The sequence below is a fragment of the Astatotilapia calliptera genome, chromosome 7 (assembly GCF_964374335.1).
Source record: "Astatotilapia calliptera chromosome 7, fAstCal68.1, whole genome shotgun sequence".
In the NCBI taxonomy this organism is placed as follows: Eukaryota; Metazoa; Chordata; class Actinopteri; order Cichliformes; family Cichlidae; genus Astatotilapia; species Astatotilapia calliptera.
In genome coordinates, this window is record NC_137428.1 from 10690528 (window position 1) to 10714611 (window position 24084).

Genomic DNA, 24084 nt, shown 5'->3' on the forward strand with positions numbered 1-24084 from the left:
TTGCAAAGCTAAATCCACTAAAATGTCTACAAGCACACTCAACATGCAAAGGACTGAAACTGGGTCACAGCTTCTTTGAAGGTCTTTTTGCCAGTGTCCTAATTTTTGTATGTATTGGAGTTGAATCTTAAAAACACTGTCACACATTTTTAAAATAACTATTCAACTAAATAAACAATCACTTGTGGCCATATTTGCTATTGTGGAACAACAGGTATCTCCTAGGAATAAAAAATAGCCAAAAATTACATTTGCCACTTTGAACTGGATTCTCTCAATGACTGAGGGAAGTAATGCATCATCTTAAACTCAAGAAACTAAGTAGATAAATCGAGACAACCTAAAACTCAATGGACTATATTAAAACTAACATTTACATCCATTTCCACTACTTAAACAGTGGCACCCATATATAAACTTAGCATTCTTAATGGTATTGATGAATGTTATCGCTTCTGTCCTAGTCTTAGGAACTCATTGCAGTCTACAGAATAACTGTTTTGTGCATTTGCCTGTCTGTTTTTGTGGTGTCATTTGCTTTATGTGTTTAGAAAATTATACAAAAAAAAAAACCCTGAAGAAATGAACATCATCCTTTCACCTCATTTCAGTTTCTAAATAAATATTATTTACAATAACTCTTTAAGGAATAAACCAAAAGACAGTTTTGTTTTAGTAAATTATTTATTAGAACTGAAAATTGAAACAAATTTTTAAAGCAAATATGTGTAAAAAGACTTCCGTCTTTTTACAGTCTCCCACTGGAGCAAACAAAATACGGGGAAAATAAATTAACAAACCCTACTTCTTTTGAAGCAATACAAACCGGAAAGGTGCACTAGCTTGACCTATTCTCCAAGAAACCAAGATGACTATGAGCAAATTAAATTCTCTATCCTAATACGAAATATTATCATACGGCTGTTAAACATCATAACCTAGTCCCTATGTAGTCAAAGGAGCTTGCAAAGAAAGCTTGCAAAGATGACCTGGATGACTGAGAACCTTCACAGACATAGTCCCTATGTAGGATATTTTATTGGTTATCTGTTGTACATGTAATCATTGTGAAGACACTGGTGGACTGAGAACCGATTTGCACCACGGCTGGTGTTATTTCACAGCAAGACAATCCAAAAGCCTATATAAGCCCCCCAAAATACACAGCAGGCCCACCCTGAGCGATGAAAAGTTTATGGAGTTTGTGCTAACATTTGTAAAATCTAGTCTGTGATTTTCTCTTACTAACACAACATGCGCTTCCCTGACCGCAGGGCTCAGTGCACTTTTTGAAGGGGACAGAGCAAAATGGTTTGGAAAAAGCTCTAGTAGATACGCTCCTATAAAGTGGCATGCAGCACAATCAAAGCCGTAGATACATTCATTCTTGCATAGTTAGAGTAAAAGTAATAACCATTAGGATGAGTTAAGAATTCTCAGTCCTTCTCATAACTGATGGACATCAAGTTCACCAAGGTATCTGCTCTCCTGTAAAGTTCAGAAATGAGCCATGGTCCTTTTCAGTTAGCCCTCCAATCACAGACAACATGAAAGAAATACTATCCTCGGGACTCAGTGGAGCCTGGAAAGAGATGGAGAGAACAGAAAAGCAAATGAAACACACGCTTCTGTCATGATCCCAGGTCTGTTCTCAGGGTATTTGTGTGTTTTTGAGTGTTATTCAAATTCATTCTTGTTTATTATAAGGCTAGGTCTCTCTTTGGGTCTCTTTTATAACATCTACATTTTCAGGTTTCACGTCTTTTACTTAGCATTTTCAGTCTTTAGTTCACAGTTTGAGTTTCTATTTGTATTAGAGTTTATTTGATTCCTCAGTGTCTCCCTCCATCTTATTGTCCTGAGTTAAGTTCACTCAGATTTACTTTATAAGTTTCTATTTTACTTCACTAATCACACTCTTTGTGTATTGTTTGTAGTTTAACCTCCTCATTTACCTTAACTGTGCTCAGCTGTGTTTAGCTTCTCTTACGTTTCTGCTCTCCTCATTACTTCATGTTTATTTTTAGCCCCAGTTTGCCTGTGTTCTTTGTTGCATCATAATGTGTTTTAACCATCCATCTTCTTCCGCTTATCCGGGGCTGGGTCGCGGGGGCAGCAGCCCAAGCAGAAAAGCCCACCTCCTCCAGCTTGTCTGGGGGAACACCATGGCATTCCCAGGCCAGCCGAGAGATATAATCTCTCCAGCGTGTCCTGGATCTGCCCCGGGATATGCTGGCAACTGTTGCTTTTATTTTTGTGCGTTTTGTATTTTGTATTTTACACTCTTTTGGGGTTTTTTTTTGTTAAACCAATAGGCTTTTGTTATTTTGGATCTGGACTTTGTATAGTTACAAGCAGCAGCTTATATTTGAGTCCTTTTAACTACTATAGTCCAATCCATGACATGTTTTTACACACACACACACACACACACACACACACACACACACACACACACACACACACACACACACACACACACACACACACACACACACACACACACACCATTTACGGTATATATCACAGTGGTATAGCCCGTTCATAAGTCCAATGCATTCTCTCTTCCTTCCTCATCAATTATGCGTATCTTAAAGTCATTCAGAGCAGGCCCTTACCTCTGACCCCCCCATGTCAGTGCGTACCCAGCCAGGGTGTATAGCCATACAGAGAATCCCATCTGGCTCTAGGTCTACAGCCATGCAGCGACTAACCATGTTTAGTGCACTCTAAAATGACAAGCACAAACAGATTACCATGAAACACAAAGAAAATTAATTTCACCTTGACCCCTCTTTTCATACTCACATCACAGTACAGTTAACCCAAGTTAAGTGATGTCCCTTAGCAGTCCGTTACTTTTTATTATGCAGTATTCTCTAATAACTCTTCTTTCCTTTAACCTGGAAGTTGCTGGGAGCTCCTGCTAGCTGCTAATAGCCAATAATTACTGTTCTGAATGTTTTGTGCAACTCCACATGGTCCACACACCTATAACAGCAATATTAATGCGAAATACTCACAGCTTAAATAAACTGTAATTATTCTTTAAATCACAGTAACAATACCTTGGATGTCCTGTAGGGGTACCATTTGAAGTTGTTGGCCCTCTCACCCCAAGTGAGCTCCACAGAGCCCAGCAGTGAGGTCATGTTAATAACCGCTGCCCTCTGGATTCCCATTGTAGCTGAGCCTCCTGCCCCTCTTCTGGATGCAGCTTTTTTTAGAAGAGGCAGATAAGCCTGGCAGAAAAAAGAAGACACACACATTATAGCTGGAAGCAGCAATAAAGTCACAGTTTATGAATGGTTTAAAATTATTTAAAAAAACATGCTGATTATTATACTTTTAACATTTTAAATATGAACTTGTCAGACTGACACATTTCACACTGTATGTCTTTAGAGATGACGCTAGTGCTGCCCTCTGGTGGCAGCATTTCCATGGAGTGGGCAAAAAGCCACAATTCTCCACACACACTTTTTCAATTCTCTCAAACTTTACTGATGCTACTGAAATATTCTGCTTTTATTTAATTATTATTTTTTACTTTAAAAAAAATCAAAACAAAAAAAGAAAAAAGCAAAAATCAACAAGTTGAAGCAGAGATCAACGATGGGTCTCCAAAAAAAACTAATAATACAGTCAGACAGCTTCAAACTGCTTGATTCTCCACAAAGCAACTGTTTAAAAACAAGCATTTTTAGGACAAATGAGAGATACACCCTTTTAGGGTTTTTATAGGTTAAAACAAGTTTTTCCTCAAATTACTGATTAATCATTCAGTCATTAAAACTCTCTGGAAGAAACAAAAAACAAACAAAGACCTAAGATGACATTTTCAGTTTTGTTACAATCTGAAGTGTAATTATCTCCCAAAACCTGCAGAGAGGGCCGAGAAGCAGTTGTCTGCTCTAAAGTGTGTGATGTAGTGTTGATTTAAAACCACATTTACAACTTTGCAGACGGTGATTATAGAAGACGTCCGGGCAGCAATTTGGCCTTGCACAGTTGCAGAAAGGGCTCTTTAACAGAAGCAAACTGTGTGTCAGGAACAATCTGCCATGCTTCTGATCAGTGCCTGAGTTTTACCAGCACAGGAGGCTTACTCTGTAGTCCACCCTAAAATCAGCGGCCGACAAAATAATTGACTTTTAATTAATATTTATGGCATTCAGTCTGCCCCAGACAACAGGGTTTTGTTACTTCTGTCCATCAAGGTCGTGTCTTTATGTTGGCTTCCAGCACTGAGGAAATGAAACACTCATGGGTCCTGCTTGCGGCGACTGAGGAAAACAGAACGCTGCACTCTTTTCTTTTGGTTATTTCACTGTCTGATGATGCAAGATGTTCCAAATAAAACTTTTTTAGAGCTACTAAGTAGCTGATTCAAAGCACAGAAGGTGGCAAGAGGCACACAATATATAAATAAAATTTACCTTAGTGATCATTAGAGGAGCCACAGTGTTGGTGTGGAAGTTTTCTATCATCATCTCGGCGGTAACAGAATGAAAGTCGGCCACCACTTTGATGCCCGCATTGTTGATCAGGCAGTTCAGACCTTCTTCTTGCACCAGCTTGCTCACCTCTTCTACAGACTTCTCTATGCTCTCCTGGTTCACTACGTCTAGTAAAGAGACATAAACGAATCAAAGCTGAAAAAAAAAATCATGCAACACTCGCAGCAACAAGAAATTGGGGGCTAAAGAACCATAAAAGGACAAGGTGATCATGAAATGTGGCTCAGATCTTAAATACAATGAATTGCATTAAGCCATGTGTTTGGCTGATAAGCTATTTACAATAACAAGCAGTTCAATGGGTGTATCTAAAAAAGTGGCCGATGGCCTGTCATAAAGACTGTGACTTTGTGTTTTAATTTTTCCTAAATTTTTTCTGTCTAAACACAGAAAACAATGTTCTTCTCAGTCTTACCCAAAGTGATTATGTGGATGTTGGGATGCTTCTCCGCCAGTTCTTGAAGTTCCTGTAGGTCAAAAGCACAGGTGGATAGTGGTGAGGGAGGATGTCTTGATCCTGTTTCTTTCTTTTTTTTTTTTTTTGCCTGTCCCGTTTGGCTCTTTTGCCATCAGAATTGTTGTCTAAAGGCGAAGAAAGATGCCCAACGGGTTTACTTTACCAAATTGACCATCCCAGCCTTGCCGTAATGGTCCATTTGATTCACCTTTTTATTGTTTATTTTATTTTCATTTGCTGAATACGGGACAGACTTGACTGGGGGAAAGAAGGGGAGAAAGAAAGAGGGAAAGAAAAACAGCTGAGAAGAGGGACGGGGGAGAAGGGCAAAAACCAAAAACCAACAGAATAAGCAGAAAAAAAAATGCATATATCGATCACCTGGATCACCTGCTGAGAAAGAAAAAAGAAAACAAGCAGAAGAAAACGAGAGTAATAGAATAAACAACATCACAATGATATATGGGAATATGACAGTAAATACTAAATATTAAACATTATTGTGCAGCACATAAGATCAACAGAACACAGTGTGCTTTGAGGTAGGAGCCAAAAAGGGTGTAGTTTGTGTGTGTGATCACCCGTGTGTACACCTGTGAGCATGGACGCGCTTGTTTTTTTTTTTTTTAAAAGGTTCCTTCATGTAATGATCTGCTAGAGGGTGTGGGGGGGCCACAGCCCCGTCCACCAGGGCATGAAGCAGGTATGGAGGAGATCAAAACTCCATTCATCCAGAGGCCCCCAGAACACAAGAGACCAAGGAAGACCAACAGAGGGGCAGCCGCGCCACTGTCCCGGAAAGAGCTGAGGAGAGTCCCAGATGAGGGGTCACTCAGCAGCCGTGGAGCAGAAGCCAGGGGGGTTGCAGTGACGCGCCCGTGAGCTCCGCCGGCAGCCAGCTGTGCCTGAGTGACCGAGCCCCAGGCCGAGGGGCCGGGGGCACCCCACCCCTGAAGTGGCCCGAGCGAGCCCCAGGCTCCAGGCCCCGATAAGCGGCCGCCAAGGAGTGAGCCGGAGTATACCTGGACGCCCATCCCCGGACACAAAGAACCACCAACGCACCGATGTCTGAGGGAGTCCGCCACCGGCAGGGGAAGTGGTGGTAGGGGGAGATAGGCCTCCAAACCTTGGAGGGCCTGAGATGTCCCCAGAGAGGTGGCGTCTGACACCCAACCTGACATATAGACACAGAAATACAGGCACACACAGATACAAACATCCATTCCCACCCTTATGCTCTCATATGCACTTACTCCACACTCAACCAACGTGGAGACAGACATGAAGAGACACTGTACACACGATCACACTCCCCAAGCGTACTCTACGAACCGGGTCTAGGTACCCTTGCCCCTGGAGGGGGGGAACTGCACCCAGACCCAGGTGGTGTTACCCTTTTCCCTGCGGTGGGGAGAAGCAGACCGCCCCGACTCCGCAGCAGCAGGGAGGCCCCACACTCCAGACGGCCAACTCCTCCTCCTAGCCCCCCACTCCAGCAGGCCGCAGAGAACGGGGGTGAGAGAAGACTCCAAACCTCCCTCCACCCGCTCATTGTAGTGTTGATGCATGTGTGGATCCTGTTTATTTCTAAATAAATAAAATGGTAAATGGCCTGTATTTGTATAGCGCTTTACTAGTCCCTAAGGACCCCAAAGCGCTTCACACAACCAGTCATCCACCCATTCACACACACATTCACACACTGGTTAACATTTCTATGTTAACTGAGGGGCGTACTACAAACCAAGCTCACGATAGCCAGGGTCTGTTTGTGTTAGCTGCCTCAAGAAAACCTTACCGGCTGTGCATATTTTCTGATGCAAAAGACCAGTTTCCAATTATTAGCGGCACTTACAGCAATGTGACAAATACACAGGTTGTTTATGCAAATTGCATTTCTTCCTCAGAAAATCCATAATCACACTCAGAGCATATTGTCAAGAAAAGTGAAAATGTATCAATTTCAAACCACCACCTTTGTGACATTTAAAATTCAGACTCAACATGACTTGCTAAATTATAAATCCTGCTTCATAGTACAGCCCTCTGGTGACCATCAGTGTTTGCTCAAAGGAGGAGAATAACTGGCCAGTCTACTTTTTTCCTTACTTGAATGTCAACATGTTTGCCTTGTCAGTGGAGTGTTGTTTGAACATGTCACCTAAAAGAAATTTTGCTGTATTTTTAATGCTGCATAAAGACACAAAGGCTGCTGATAGGATAAGGATACAAAAGCATAATGACAAGTAACACAATGCGAGATCCCAACCAGACTAGCTCTCTCTCACGCACAGATTCCACTATAACATACAGGCCACTGTAATTTCCGATTATGTTACCCATGTATACTGAGATTGTTTTATATTAACAAACTCCAAAAATTTAGCTAAAAATAAAATAGAATTTAATTCACGTGGTAAGGACCCTACAATAAAATAAACAAAACCCCAACAACCAGAAGATGCCTTTTGGGCGTGCACTTAGCAACAGTGGGAAGGAAAAGCAGACTTTTAACAGGAAGACAGGGAGCCATCAGCCATGACCATTTTGGGGTCAAAATTACCATGACATTCACGCCCATGATAGGTGTATGGAAACTTCTAGGATGATCTTTTACTCAAACACTTTAAACATGGATCAGCGCTGGCGGAAACAAATCTTTATTTAGCCTTTATCCTACACATGACAATGTTTGAAATAATCTTAAATTTAACACATCTTTATTAAGAACATATTTTAATCTAAATTGTGGGTTTTTAAAGAAAAGATCAATATAGTGTACATCACTTTTTTCTTATAGTTTTACTAAAATATGACATCTTGTTCAATAAATACCTAACCTCTTCTTTTACTTTACGAATAAGTTGTAAAACTTATACGAAATGTTCATTTTTAGCGGGTTTTTTTTAACCAATTCATACTTTTTGGAAGATATTTTTCTATTTCTATTTTTTTTTTTTAACGAAGGGGGGGAATTATTCCGTTTCAACGTGTTATATTCACGCGTCTGCACAGATGAGTCAAATACGCATGCGCCGACGGATTACTTAAATGCGACCAAAGCGACATTCACTGAAATACGAAGAATCGCTGTTTGACTATTCTCGGGAGTTAACATACACACTTGTATTATCCAAATAGCTGTCTTTGGAGTGGTCCATCAGCTTTATTCCATTATTGCTACGCCATCAATGCGCACACCGAGTTTCGTGTTGGTGTTTACCTGTGCGTTACCAGGGTTTCTGCACGTGGCTATTATCTTTCCAGGTGAAAACTGTCCACTTGCCAGACTGTCCACTAACTGCAGCCCGAGGCCCCGGCTGGCTCCAGTAATCAGCACAGAGCCGCATTTTTTAAAATTCATAGCAGCACTCATGGCGGACTGTATATGTCCCTGTGCGCGAGCTCTTAGATAATCTGCAGGCGTCACGCGACTCCTCCAGCAGGGGGAAGGCTTGCTCTACTGGGGCTTGCGCTTCTTCTTCTTCGTCTAGTTTCATTAAATTGCCATCCTTGTAAGTTTCATTACTGCCTCCTTCTGGTTTTAGTTCTTCATTGCAGCCCACTGTTGTCACATAATTGCTGCTGTTACTTCAGTTGCTCTAAAAACTTAAATATGCAAAAAGTCACGCATGGCTCCACTCTCTTCTCTGCCCACAGTTTTTGGACACTGGATATTTCTCTAAACCTGTAAGTTACTGTAATTATTTGTAAACTTTTAATGACTGACTATTTTCTACTCTACCCCAGTTCTTCAACATCACCTCAAATCAGCAGTTAGACAGCTGAAAGTTGGACACAGTTTGGTGTTCTGCCAGGACAATGATCTCAAACACAAATCAAAACCGGTTCATTCTCCGGTTCAGATCATTAACAAGCTCTCCCGTGTAGTTTTGGGGTGATTCGCCAACTTTCTCATGATCATTTTCATCCATGAGCCAAGATCCTTTTGTAGGAGCTCCAGATCAAGGGTGACAGACAGCTTTGTGCAGGTCTACGATTTTGTTCCTGGTGTCCTCTGATGACAGCTCTTTGGTCTTGCCCATGGTGTAGGAGAGGGTGGAAAAGAAGAAATTGATTCTGTAGACAGGTGTGCTTTATACACATAACAAATTGAGATCAGGAATATCTGTAATTGATTAACTGACTGCAATCACTAATCTGTGGGAGCTAGAATTCTGTTTGGGTTGTAGGGGATCAAATACTTATTTCACGTATTGACATGCAAATCAATTTATAGCTTTGAGATTTGGGGTTGATGTTTTGTCTCTCTCCATTAAAATGAGATGATTTATTTCTTTGTAAGTGAGAAAACTTCCAAATTCAGCAGGGGCAACAAATAATTATTTCCCTCACTGTATGTAAATCTCTGGCAACTAAAAATGTGATGTCTTCCCTGAATTAATTCCTGGCTGTTGTAATGGTTGACAGTGCTAACAGTGACTCATTCCACAGAGTATTTCATTTTCTTCTGCTTTTCTACCCTATAATGGTAGCAGGAATGTATATAGCTTAACAGCACAAACACTCAAATAAGCTGATATTCTCCTACAAATGCCTGCCTGCTTCAAGTCCTCTACCATGATCCCTGTCCCCAAGAAACCAAGGATCACTGAACTAAATGACTACAGACCCGTGGCTCTGACATCTGTGGTCATGAAGTCATTTGAGTGCCTGGTTCTCTCCTACCTCAAGACCCTCACGGCCCCCCTCTTGGACCCCCTGCAGTTTGCATACAGAGCCAACAGGTCTGTAGATGACGCCATCAACATGGCTCTACACTTCATCCTGCAGCATCTGGACTCCCCAGGAACCTACGGCAGGATCCTGTTTGTGGACTTCAGCTCTGCCTTCAACACCATCCTTCCAGACCATCTCCAAGGCAAGCTTTCCCAGGTGAATGTGCCTGATCCCATCTGCCGGTGGATCACTGACTTCCTGACGGACAGGAAGCAGCATGTGAGGCTGGGAAAGAATGTCTCGGACTCCCGGACCATCAGCACCGGCTCCCCTCAGGGCTGTGTTCTTTCTCCTCTGCTCTTCTCCCTGTACACCAACTGCTGCACCTCCACCCACCAGTCTGTCAAGCTAATCAAGTTTGCATAAAACACCACCGTTATAGGACTCATCTCGGACGGGGATGAGTCTGCCTACAGGAGGGAGGTTGAACGTCTGGTGTCCTGGTGCAGCCACAACAACCTGGTGCTGAATGCCCAGAAGACAGTGGAGATTATTGTGGACTTCAGGAAGCACACAGCTCCACTCCCCCCCATCATCCTGACTGACACCCCCATCACCTCTGTGGACTCATTCCACTTCCTGGGTACCACCATCTCCCAGGACCTGAAGTGGGAGCCCACCATCACCTCCGTCATTAAGAAAGCCCAGCAGAGGATGTACTTCCTGAGGCAGCTGAAGAAATTCAACCTGCCAACACGGACAATGATGCAATTTTACACTGCAATCATCGAGTCCATCCTCACCTCCTCCATCACCGTGTGGTACGCTGGAGCCACTATCAGGGACAAACAGAGACTGCAGCGTGTTGTGCGCTCTGCTGAGAAGGTGATTGGCTGCAGACTCCCATCTCTGCAGGACCTGTACACCTCCAGGACACTGGGGTGTGCAGCTCGGATCACAGCTGACCCTTCTCACCCTGGACACAGTCTGTTTGACCTGCTCCCCTCAGGCAGGAGGCTCCGGTCCATTCGCACCAGAACCTCTCGCCATAAGAACAGTTTCTTCCCCTCTGCTGTTGGACACATGAACAATAAACGTACGACTGTTCCCACCACTAACACATGACCCTACGCTGTGTCACTGCATCATTCCATGTTTGGCACTGATCACCACCTGCAGTCATGTATATAACTATCTACTTAGCACTTTTAATTCTTATTTTTATGTCTATTTAAGCGTTATATGACAGTATGTTTGCACTAAGTACCGCAGCAATTTCCTAATGTTGTAAACCTGCTCAACATTTGGCAATAAAACCCTTTCTGATTCTGATTCTGAAATGCCAGTGTGGCCACTGTGTACAATACCTGAGACTTTGACCAAGAATAACCTCACAAACAGAGTCTGGTAGTAGTTGGAAAAATAAAATAGAGGCGTCAACACTGCAGACAATGAAATTAATAAATAGGGGGGCCCCTTTAACTTTCATTGCTATGAAGCTCTGGATTGAACAGTTCCACAATTCACTGTGCAGAAAGCCCCAAACAGCTGTGTTTGCAGCAGAGTCATCTTTACTTAAGCAGCAAAGTGCATTTCTCAATGAAAGCTAATAATCCATAAGTTCAGGGATCATAGAGGAAAAACAAACAGAGTTCTGGGTTTTATTTAATAATTTTTAAGTTAAAAAAAGAGCAAGAATATTAAACTATGGAAATCAAGGTGCAGGAGTGGGGAGGAAATAAGAGTTTGTCCCAAGTCTCTGCTTTATTTTGATTGTTATAATAGACAGAAGTGCAGGTAAAAGCATAAAATAATTAATGCTGGTTAAATGTTTTAGGAAAATGTATTGCAATCAGTCACTACCTTTTTGATCCACACATATCTAAAATCTTTGTATCTTCCCTGCGATCCTTTGCCTTCAGTTTTGCTCTGTGTAAGGGGAGTAGACTCACCCATTTATGGCACACAGGTTCTGTGTAATCAGTTCAAAGAACTTTGTCGCAGAAATCTGCTGGTTTCTTTTTCTGGCTTGTCATATTTTGGTGAAACTGGTCATATTCTTTCCTGGTAAACTCACCTATAATATATTAGTTTCATGACAGGAGTTTTACTATTACCAGTTTTTTTTTTTTTTTTTTTTTTATCTTATAAGAATCATATTCTCATTTACATTTGGTTTGTTCACCTCTTTTCTTCTCATATTGATAAGACTGCTACACCTAAATGAAAACTTTTGGACATCATTTTTGTACTTGAACCACACACACCGGCAAAAAAACACCCAATAACCAAACATAACAAGTGCCAAATTACTTCTGCTAGGCAGAAGGGCTGTATTTCACTTATGTGCAGTGATAGAAACCCAAGAAAAGGCAAAGAAAGTCCAGAGACTCTGGTTATGAGATAAAGTTAGCAATACTCATATGTAAAGTAGCAATGACATGCTTACATTTGTTAATTGCCCCTTGGGGATAAATAAAGTGTTTCTGATTCTGATTACATTGTAGACCAGGGCCCATGAGAGAATAGCAGAAATATCCAAACTTGCGTACACCATACAAACACATTGTCCCTGCTATGTAACTTGCCTGCTAGGTGGTCTAATGACACATATTCCAGTGAGTAATTCCGTCTGCTGCCATTGAGTTTTAGATGGGGCCATATCCGTGATCCTAAAGGACACACTTCCTTACACAGAACATTAAAAGCCTGTAGAGCTGCTTTCCAAACTTCCCTCTGATTTTGTCATTCGCCATTCCAAGTAGAATACACACTGGATTACATTCAGTGTCAGTAGAAAAGATCTTATCTGGTTCATACTTTATAACCCATTACTATATTTCGAACTGAAAGTGCTGAAGCACATTCAAAAATAAGAAAAATGTGCAACATTTTGCAAACACTTACATGTCTGCCTAGTTTATACTAAATTATTTACAACAACACTGAAGCTAAAATGAAGGTAAATTAGTTTTCTCTCAGAACTACCAATAGTTTTTCATTAGTTTGATGTGAAGCTGGGAGGGGAGGGAGGGAGAGCCTTCAGTTTTCAGGCCCCTCTTCTACAGGGAGTGCAGAATTATTAGGCAAATGAGTATTTTGTCCACATCATCCTCTTCATGCATGTTGTCTTACTCCAAGCTGTATAGGCTCGAAAGCCTACTACCAATTAAGCATATTAGGTGATGTGCATCTCTGTAATGAGAAGGGGTGTGGTCTAATGACATCAACACCCTATATCAGGTGTGCATAATTATTAGGCAACTTCCTTTCCTTTGGCAAAATGGGTCAAAAGAAGGACTTGACAGGCTCAGAAAAGTCAAAAATAGTGAGATATCTTGCAGAGGGATGCAGCAGTCTCAACATTGCAAAGCTTCTGAAGCGTGATCATCGAACAATCAAGCGTTTCATTCAAAATAGTCAACAGGGTCGCAAGAAGCGTGTGGAAAAACCAAGGCGCAAAATAACTGCCCATGAACTGAGAAAAGTCGAGCGTGCAGCTGCCAAGATGCCACTTGCCACCAGTTTGGCCATATTTCAAAGCTGCAACATCACTGGAGTGCCCAAAAGCACAAGGTGTGCAATACTCAGAGACATGGCCAAGGTAAGAAAGGCTGAAAGACGACCACCACTGAACAAGACACACAAGCTGAAACGTCAAGACTGGGCCAAGAAATATCTCAAGACTGGTTTTTCTAAGGTTTTATGGACTGATGAAATGAGAGTGAGTCTTGATGGGCCAGATGGATGGGCCCGTGGCTGGATTGGTAAAGGGCAGAGAGCTCCAGTCCGACTCAAACGCCAGCAAGGTGGAGGTGGAGTACTGGTTTGGGCTGGTATCATCAAAGATGAGCTTGTGGAGCCTTTTCGGGTTGAGGATGGAGTCAAGCTCAACTCCCAGTCCTACTGCCAGTTTCTGGAAGACACCTTCTTCAAGCAGTGGTACAGGAAGAAGTCTGCATCCTTCAAGAAAAACATGATTTTCATGCAGGACAATGCTCCATCACACACGTCCAAGTACTCCACAGCGTGGCTGGCAAGAAAGGGTATAAAAGAAGAAAAACTAATGACATGGCCACCTTGTTCACCTGATCTGAACCCCATTGAGAACCTGTGGTCCATCATCAAATGTGAGATTTACAAGGAGGGAAAACAGTACACCTCTCTGAACAGTGTCTGGGAGGCTGTGGTTGCTGCTGCACCCAATGTTGATGGTGAACAGATCAAAACACTGACAGAATCCATGGATGGCAGGCTTTTGAGTGTCCTTGCAAAGAAAGGTGGCTATATTGGTCGCTGATTTGTTTTTGTTTTGTTTTTGAATGTCAGAAATGTATATTTGTGAATGTGGAGATGTTATATTGGTTTCACTGGTAAAAATAAATAATTGAAATGGGTATATATTTGTTTTTTGTTAAGTTGCCTAATAATTATGCACAGTAATAGTCACCTGCACACACAGATATCCCCCTAAAATAGCTAAAACTAAAAACAAACTAAAAACTACTTCCACAAACATTCAGCTTTGATATTAATGAGTTTTTTGGGTTCATTGAGAACATGGTTGTTATTCAATAATAAAATTATTCCTCAAAAATACAACTTGCCTAATAATTCTGGACTCCCTGTATGGAACCAGCTTCCAGTTTGGATTTGGGAGACAGACACTATCTCTACTTTTAAGATTAGGCGAAAACTTTCTTTTTTGCTAAAGTATATTGTTAGAGATGGATCAGGTGACCCTGAATCCTCCCTTAGTTATGCTGCAATAGGTGTAGGCTGCTGGGGGACTCCCATCATGCATTGAGTTTTTCCTTTTCACTCACCGTTCTCACTCACTATGTGTTAATAGACTTCTCTGCATTCAATCGTACTTGTCATTGATCTCTCTCTCTTCCATCGCATGCCTCCTGTTTTCCTTCTCTCACTCCAACCGGTCGGAGCAGATGGCTCCGCCCCTCCCTGTGCCTGGTTCTTTCTTCCTGTTAAAAGGGAGTTTTTCCTTCCCACTGTCGCCAAAGTGCTTGCTCATAGGGGGTCATATGATTGTTGGTTTTTTCTCTGTATGTATTATTGTAGGGTCTACCTTACAAAATAAAGCACCTTGAGGCGACCGTTGTTGTGATTTGGCGCTATATGAATAAAATTGAATTGAATTACCTACAGTACAATAACTAGTGCCTTTATAAAAGAAATAGTGACAAAGCAAAAAAAGACACTGCCTAGCATATGCATTAATTTGCTCTGATGAACATGCATTCACACTTGAATGCTTATTAAAGCCAGTAGCTGTTAATGTGTTTCCTTCTACTTTCTCAAATTTACTGGAATCTACACAAGGTGAAAGGAGTACCATCTAAGAAGCTAATATTAATCACATTTAAGGGAATTTGATTCTACTGATGCAGTCAAAATATATGATTAGATAGTCTGGCCTTCATGAATACTAAATTTATAAAGGGGACTTACTCTTTGCATTCATTTCGTTTTCAAATATTGAAGCTAAGATGGAGGCGCAGCGATAAGGGTGACAGCACAGCTGATGGAGCTTATGCAGTCACAGCACACAGATGGTTTCTCTGGCAGCTTCCTAAGTCCAGATTTTCTTAAAGCTTCTGGTGCTTGGGAGCGGCAGATACTCTGGGTCTGCTCCAGGGTCAGTTAATTTGGAATTTGGCTGCTATGCCTCCATTTACAGACACATTACTTTGGCACCAAGCGCACAGTGCAAGTGATGAGGTAGTGGTACAATGTGTGGTGCAGAGATTTGCTCGTGGAACTGGAGAGTGTTAAGTGGCTTGCCTAAGCACACACAATAGTGCTAAAGACAAGACAACAGCAAGTTAATGGCTTATATTGCAGTTGGTCTGCCTGGTAATCAGGGACAAAGCAGAGGGACATGCAGAACATGGTGTTTCCATTTTTCTGGTTCTACTGCAACTTTACACATTTACAGACTCTAAGAAAAAACCTCTGGTAATGAATGACACAGTCCATGTCCACCAGAGTTGTATTACTTAAAACAGCTGCCTCTGAGCTATGCTGACTATATGAATGACCAGACAGTACTCTAATTATAGTTAGTGGACTTCAAATATTGAAAAATAAAAAATTTAGGACCACCCTCAAAACCCTCATCAGAAATGCATCAGAGTGTTTTAATTTCATTAAAAAAAAAGATGGCAAAGTGACACAAAGGCACTGGATGTGAATGTGATAACCTGGCCGTGTGGCTTTAGGGCCAATAGCTCAGTGCAAGGCTCTCTTTAAAGTTTTAGACTTTAATATGTTCAAGAATCTGAGCATGAAAAGAAAAACCTTAATGTAGTCAAACTTTTCAACTCAATCTACAGTTTAATTCACCGTGAAATTTCTGACAAAACGCAGGTCAGGTATTTTGAATCATCCGATACAGGTGGCATTTATAACTCTTTTGAAAGCTCCGTGACATGCAGTGCTCAGGCTGTTTACTAAAGGCTCTTATATCTAAGAAGTATAGAAGCATAGGTTTGCAAAGTTGCATCTGACAACAGGACAAACAACGGGACGTCTGGAACAATGTCTTTGGACATTCAAGACCAAAATGGAGTGCAGCATGTGATGCAAAAAATCAGAAACAGCACCAAAGTATTCTAGAGGTGAATGTGAGATCATCTGTCCAACAGCTAAAGCTTGTCCAAAATTAGGTAATGCCTCAGGAAAGCAACACTGTAGAAAAGGGTGAACTCAAATGTCTGTACAATGACGTGAGAGATTGATAACATTATACAGAGAGCAATTACTTCAAGTTCTTGCTGCTAAATGTGGTTCTACTAACTACCAAATCATAAAGTCTACTTTCACATGACTGTATCGAATGAAATGTCAGCATGTAAAAAGGGGCTGAACAGCATTAATTTCCACGTTAACAACAGACACAGTGGGCTAAAGAGCTGCATATATTACAAATAAGGATTTGGTAGAAACAAAAAAACTAAAGCTAAAGTTGAAAATAAACAAAGCTAAAAAATATAAAATAAACGAACCTCTGAAACAGTCAAAAGGAATGATAACACATGTATTTTCTATTCACAGATTATTTATAGTTTTGATTGATTGAGTTTTGCTTTTGATTTAAAAAACCTATAACATCTTTATCTGTGACCTCTAGCATGGTTAGTTGGATTTAAATCTTTTAAGCCAAAATCTTACTTATTTACAGTTATAGGAGAAGCTCCACATTTATCATACAGATGTGTGTCAGGTGTTGGGAACATTACTTTCAGGAGAGACATTCATGAGCTATTTTTACCAAATAAATCTCTGTTTGAGCCTCAGAATTAAGTTGCTGCATCCTATTAAGTAAATTGGATCATCAGTATAACTAATTGGTGTAAATCAATAAAATCCTTTAACATGAGGCACTACACTGTAGTTGGCACATACTGATTTGTTAACCCTGCATAGACAAGAAATCTGTTCAGGGTGCACCCGGCTGTTTTACAGCTACAATATCATGTTAACAATGTAAAAAACCACAATAATGATAAATAAAATTGAAAATAAACAAAAGAAAACAATAAGACCTCTGGCTTTTGTTAATAATTTATTTGAAAACACTCATCTATATAAAGACTAACATGTCAGCTCAGCACAAAACTGGGTTTAATGAACTGAGAAATGAATGTGAAAGGACAATTCTCCCAGTGACATGTAGCTGCATGTCATTTCACCAGCCTGCTTTTGATAATAATTTGAATCCTACAGACCAAAACCTGCACATTTTTCCCCCAATGAGAAATTGCCTATTTAATCATAAAGAGCAGTAACCACTTATCATAATTATAACTTTATTGTAACATCATTATAACATTTTGTAGCAGTTTTCCCCCCAGTTGGTGAGTCAGCCAGTAAAGAGCTGACGCATGGCTCAGGAGTGTATCTCCCATCAGTAACTTATGTCTGTTTTTGAATGTGTGCATGTGTGATTGATGTGTTTATGTGCACACAATAGATGACTCCAATCATGCTAGTGCCTGGGTGTAACACAAGAGTCTAGGTTGGAACATCCATTCTCAATCACTTATTTAATTCACATGAGCTATATTTAAAGACATCATAAATAAAATAACAGGGTTTCTTTCATCAATGAATAAATCATGACTTTTATCCTCCTATATTTTCCTATTTCTTACTCTTCTGTAAAACATAGTTGGCTGCCTTGGTCTTCATTACAATGGTTTATCACAGTCGGCTACACTGAAAAAAAGGGACTGGCCATCTCTTGGATTTATGTAAGCATCTTGCATGCATTTAACACAATTGCCTCATGTTTTAAAGTTAAATGTAACTATATAGTGTAAAAACTACATGATATGCAGAAAGGGTGTATTAAATTGTTCATATCATGTTCAGGTGAAGTAAGTCAATAAGATAGCAACGTTAAATCTCGTGAAACCACGCGTGATTTCATCTCGCGGGCTTTGGATCGTGGTTTAAAAAAGGCATCCATCTCAGTCAAGTCGAGCAGCCAACTCTACGTTTTTGGTATGTCTTGATTTTTTGAATTCATTTTTACCATATTTCAGCCAAATGTAGTTAAACGTCTAGAGTGTCGCCATGTAACATGCTAAAAAAGAGCCGTTAGCTTATTTGCTGTTTTATCTGTTATCAAAGAATTGGCGCTTTTTCATTTGAATTTGTCTTTGGCACAAGAGCCGTAATATCACATTAAACCTAATTACGAGGCACTCATAACATAATTTGGTTTTCTGTGTGAATAGATTTGTCAACTGACTCTTCAGTTACATTGTGTATTTACTGCACCGTGGTGTTAGTGAGATTTTGGACATTGAACAGCTTTAGCTAATATCATCAGCGGTATTATGCTAGCTTACATCCCTACCCCTCCTGCCCTCACCTGCTGTCCTTTTGTTTTTGTTTTTGTTTTTTTTGCTGCACATTGAGAGACGACCGCTATTCTGCATTTCACCAGGAGTCAGCTGATGGATTGTGGGTTCAAGGTGTTATGGTAAGAAAGTATATTCTATTTTCGCTTAAGGTTTCTGTAACTTAATTATAATAGGTTTTTTATAATTATTAGGTGCATGCATACTCAAATAGACCACCCTATTAATACAACTGAGAAATCCAAAATCTGCCATAGGTTTAACCTGTATGTATTGTCAGAAAGGTGATTACTGGACTCGCATTAATGCACACTTGAACTGAAATGAGGTTGTAACTTGTGGGTTGTTGGGTTGCAAATCAGAAACAAACATCTTTGGATTTTTTTTAATCCCATAAGATCTGGAAACACAGTTTTTATTCAACAAAACATTACTGATTAACCAAGCACAGTGCCTGCTGTTATTTCAAAATAATTTTATGTCATTTCAGATAAAATGCAGCATTCCAGTGCATCCCAACCATGCCTTTACAGTCAAGGTTTCTGACGGAGCTGAGTTTCTCTCTGACAGTCTGCTGAAAGTGTTTGCAAAGTGATCGGGGGAACAGGGCACAAAGCTAAAGGATGTAGCTGCCATAATGACAGTAAGAACTTTAAAATTCTTTAACTACAAAGTGTATATGTATTGCATTAGGTCAGTAAAAGATTTTTATGCTGCATCCATTGAAACAGTCAACTATTACCTGTGAGTAATGATTCCACTAAAAGGATGCCATAATTTTCGTCATGCATTTACTGGCCCACTGAGAAAAATTTATCTTTTTTTAAAAAATAAATGTTCTGGAAACTATATATCCATAAAGTTGATGTCAAACAGGAACTTTTGATATTGCTTTGTAGATGCTGGTGTTGCATGTTGACTGGTTTAAAAAGTCAAGAGTTTTTGTCTGGGATCATTTTCTTCTGTGCTACTGAAAAGTTCACAAATCTCTGTTTTCTTTGTTATAATAGTCAAGGATGACATTAATGCTCGGAGTCCCTCATCAAAGTGCTCCGCATCTGTGTGAAAGACAATTGTAACATCTTGGTGCAGGAGTTCATGGTGAGTGTTTTATGAGTAGATTGTGGCTTTGCAACATTTAAAAATGCATTTAGTTATCCACTTGATCCTCATTGGACTGGTTAGGACCAGTAGTCCTCTTTAATAATTTGAAGTTCACATGAGGCCTAGTAGTGAACTCGGCCGCCGGCCCTTGAGGCCCCATCCCCACCCCTGTATTAGGGGTCACATCAGTGTGAAAAAACTTTAAATTTGTCATTCTAATGAACAAAGGAAAATCCCACCAATATTTATATTAGCTTTTGTTTGAAAAAATGACCAACTGACCAACAGCTAACCAAATTGTGGGGCTGAAAGTCTAAATTCTAACATCTTCTGAGTGACATAACCTGGATTTCTGATGGGCCGGTGTCTTTCTAACAAAAACTAATGTAAAGCATTTGAAATTATTATGTTTTTCACCCTCTCTTAGAAACTCTGTTAGACCATGAATGGCAGCATGGCAGGCCACTCTTTGGCTATAGCTATTTACTATGTTGCTTGCATTGGTTTAAATTACTCTAACATTAGAACTGGTAGATTCAAAAGAGATGAGTTTAAAAAGGAATCTTAAAGAAATGTTTTGTGTTTAACCAGGACTTGACTGAGGCCACTGCACAGATTGAGAAAACCACAATGAACATCTGTCTCCAGAGGATGCGGCAGGCAATGACTTTTCTGATGTTGTTCTTCAAGATCTGGATAACGTGACCTTTGCAGTAGCCATGCTGTTTGGACCTTTTTTATTCCTTCAACATGAGTTACCCATCACAACTCTGCTACACTTTTGAGGTGATTCAATGGGTGGTAATGGAGTTGGATGCAACTCAGCTCTCAAGAAAAGCTCACAACTAAGACAAAACTGCTCCTGCAACGAAGCTCACTGTTATGCATGTGAGGTGACCAGCTCTAGGTGAGAGGACATTTAAATCTCACACTTGTTCTGCTGCATTTTTGAAGCTCAATTCCAGGAACAGATCGCAGGGTTCATTTTTATATACACTGCAACTGCCATGAGGACGAGCTGTTTTTTGTTGTTGTTTGTTTTTCCTTTTGCTCTGTACAAGTTCTGTTTGTCTGTTTGGCAGCATTTTTAAATTTCTCTTTGTATTTTTTCTTTCTTTTACTAGTGAAGAGATGTAGCGTGAACAGTTATACAGTCTAAATATCCCATATGGGTCGTGTGAAATGGTATTTTCAGTTTCATTCAGTTGAAGTAAAGAACGTTGAATATTTCTAAGTGTGCTGTTTTGAACCAAGATGTCACAGTATGATCAGTGCTGTATTTTTTGACAGTCACTGTATCAATGTTATTTTTGCATCTCTTGAATAAAGGTTTTGACCTGCAAGTGCTAATTTCTTTAGTTATTGGGGTAAAATGGGTAGTGTTAATAGGAAGGTGTTTGCCAATTCAGTAACCTAATTTAATGTTAATGGAAACTAACATTACCTCAAATTGTTTAGTTATAATTGTTGTTTAACTGAATCTTGATGTCAGAGGCCTTAAATAGAATGTTTTGATTTGTTCTTTCCCAACATTTTTCAAAAGAAACAGTCTAATTTCTTTACTGTGATTGATTCCAGAGAACACGGAAGAACTGACATTATTTAACTGTTGGTTTATATAGATTCAGTAGAGGAGTAATGTCAGTTTAATTCTTTACCTACTGCAGTGAAATTAGACATTTTGTTTTGAAAGGTTACTGGTGGATGCCAGCAACCATCTTGGAAGAGAACAATACAATCTGTTATAAGGCCTCCATTTGAAAATTGTGTATTTGATACTAGAATATAATAGCAAAATGTAATTTGAAGATAACATGTAGTATTTAAGTGACCAAGTAGTATTGGGTAAAAGTTATTGAATCGTGTTGGGATAACGTGAGAAAATTGTGAAGGATTAAAATATTCCAAGAGCTCAAATTACTTCATCAAAACATGTTTAAATCACATTTTATCAACACAAATTGCACAAGTTTATTGAACATGAATAAATTGTGTTAATTTAACTCAATTGTTTAAGTTGCTGCCAAAGCAAAACATCTGTGTGCAACAAATGTCCACCATTGAATTAAGTAAATCCAACAACATATTTTTTTCAGTGTAGACGTATGAAAGAGTGTGTTTACATGCACTGCAGTATCCTTTTGTTATTCAGTCTGCTCAGCTGTTCACTTATTGAGTTTGTTCAGTAGCTGGAAAAAATGGCATTCTCCCTTGCATTCAAAGGACTAAACATGACACAAGATTCAGCAGTGTTTAGTATCCTGAGGGAAATGCACTTGGCTAGAACAAGGCAGAAAATAGTGCAGGTTACCGAACAACATGTTATGATTCTGAAACAAAAGAAATCCCGGCATTTTAGGAAATCATGTTATATATCATGTTCCCAAATGAGAATATTAACAAATGGACTGATGAATTTATAATTTGGAATTATCCATTTGATTTAAAAATGTATGGCTCAATAAAGTCTCCCATCTAAGATGGAGTATCATGTTTTATCTCACACTGACAGCACCAGTGTGCTCTCTGACTGAAATTAAACATATGGGTTAAGGCAAAGCACTGAAGTTGCTTTCCATAGATTGGCTCTTTCACACAACTTTAATATTACTTTTGTTACTAGATATCAATGTTAAACTATTTGCCTATTATCTCATTTCTCAGTTTTTTGCATATTTGTTAAACTTAAATCTTTAATATCATTAGAATTTTTTTATATTAGTCAATTGTACAACAAATAAATACAAAATGCATTTTTTAAATCGTGATTTTATTCATTATTGGGAATAAAGCTATCCAAGCCTACCTGGTCTTACATGAAATTAAGTAATTCCGCCTCCTGGTTAAATCATGAATTAACTGTGATTCATTTTTTGGAAAGTGAAGGTCAATTTCACGAGCTACACCCAGGCCTAGGTGAAGTAAGCTAAAGATATCAAAAAACAAATTCTACATTCTACAATCTAAAGAAACAGCTGAGAAACAATGGCATTTAAATCTATCAGTCTAGAGAGGGTTACAAGGCAATTTCTAAGACTTTGGGACTTCTGTGAACCACAGTGAGAGCCAGTATACACTAATGGAGAAAATGACAGTGTCTTCTAAAATTACTCCAGAAGCACATCAGTGACTCATCCAGGAGATTACAAAAGAACCCAGAACAACATCTGAAGAACTCCCAGCCTCACTTGTCTCATTTAAGGTCAGTGTTCATGATTCAACAGTTAGAAAGACACAGGGTAAAAATGACATCCACGGGGACTCCTGACCAAAAGAACACAAATGCTCGTCTCACATTTGCCCAAAAATATCTTGATGATCCAAAAGAGTTTGGGGGAAAATATTCTGTGGACCGAGGAGAGAAAATGTTTGCTTTTTGGAAGGTTTATGCCATGTTATATCTGGCATAAACCTGAAACAGCATTTCATAAAAAGCACATCATACCAACAGTCAGACATTATATTATACTAATCATTTTAACATTATATTAATCTGAAACACACCAGCAGGTCTACCTCTGAAAAGTTTTTATTACTGTTACGGTATTTGTACACAGAAATCATTTAATTTTTCTCACTGAAATATGATACAGATGGACCAATTAGCAGATAGCTCTCCCAAAACTGTCAACATTATCTCATGGTCCTTGGGAGAAAAGTTGTTATGTAAATCTCATCAAGGCACACAAACCCCATCTTACGATGAAGATGGGATTTAAAGCTGTGACAAAAAAACAAAAAACCCCCAAAAAACCTATGTAAAAGGAGTAAACAAAATAAAAGGTCATGCCACAGTGGCAATCTGTTATATGCTCTTTATGGTGATGTCATGTAGCTATTCTTGTAAATCTACTATTTAAGCTCAGCTTTAACTAGCACCTGGGTTGCCTCTCTGGGAATTACAAATGACTGATGATGCACTGATATGATTAAAAACAAGTGGAAAAGTAAGAAGACGTCATGGTAGAAACTATAATGCAACACACTGTAAAGTAAAACCTTTATAAAACAATGAGCTGAACGGCCAGAAATCATATTCTCATCACAAAAATATATATTTACATTTACCTTTTGTTGTCAGATAAGAAGGTTGTGTCATTTTAATTTGCAATTTCGTTTTCATCTCTTTTTTAGCTGAAGAGTAAAGTTCATTCTGCGTGTGCCTGAGAACAGTCTGATTTTAGATGTAAAATCTACTCCCAGATGGTGGCAGAAGGAAGTACTTAGAGACTGTACCCAGGGATTGTAGATACATCCTGCCTTCTGCGTTGTCTTCAGCTCAGTCTCTTCCTGCAGGTTTAAACTAAATTCCAGTGTTTAGGCAAAAGGTACCAAAAAACGCAAAGATGATGTCTTTGTTTTGGATTATTTACACAATCCTGGCAAGGGACTTATGTTGTTCAACCTTTCATCTTCCTGAAGTTGTGATTTTAAT

General features: G+C 39.6%; 1 protein-coding gene and 1 long non-coding RNA gene across 4 annotated transcripts; one reads left to right on the plus strand and one right to left on the minus strand.

Annotated features, from left to right (window-relative positions):
- Window positions 1–665: 665 nt before the first annotated feature.
- On the minus strand, window positions 666–8432 carry LOC113025343 (C-signal). Its single transcript, XM_026172970.2, has 6 exons — window positions 8201–8432; window positions 4936–4987; window positions 4440–4627; window positions 3069–3242; window positions 2619–2729; window positions 666–1582 (listed from the first exon to the last, which is right to left on the minus strand). The coding sequence occupies exons 1-6, from the start codon at window positions 8351–8353 to the stop codon at window positions 1469–1471; spliced, it is 792 nt and encodes a 263-aa protein (XP_026028755.2). The 5' UTR covers window positions 8354–8432; the 3' UTR covers window positions 666–1468.
- Window positions 8433–17883: 9451 nt separating this feature from the next.
- Window positions 17884–21744, plus strand: LOC145429949 (uncharacterized). Of its 3 annotated transcripts, XR_013910303.1 has the most exons (4): window positions 17884–18667; window positions 19036–19188; window positions 19556–19646; window positions 20241–21744. It is a non-coding gene; the product is annotated as an uncharacterized LOC145429949 (long non-coding RNA). The 3 variants fall into 3 exon arrangements; XR_013910302.1 differs by having other exon boundaries at window positions 17884–19188; XR_013910304.1 differs by having other exon boundaries at window positions 17884–19188; window positions 19561–19646.
- Window positions 21745–24084: the final 2340 nt, after the last annotated feature.

Excerpts from the sequence above, each read along its gene's own strand:
- LOC113025343 (XM_026172970.2), bottom strand. The coding sequence starts at position 8,353 with ATGAGTGCTGCTATGAATTTTAAAAAATGCGGCTCTGTGCTGATTACT. Across the intron at positions 4,628-4,935 it reads CATCCACATAATCACTTTGG|ACGTAGTGAACCAGGAGAGC; the intron begins GTAAGACTGAGA and ends TCTCTTTACTAG. Across the intron at positions 2,730-3,068 it reads ACCCCTACAGGACATCCAAG|AGTGCACTAAACATGGTTAG; the intron begins GTATTGTTACTG and ends TTGTCATTTTAG.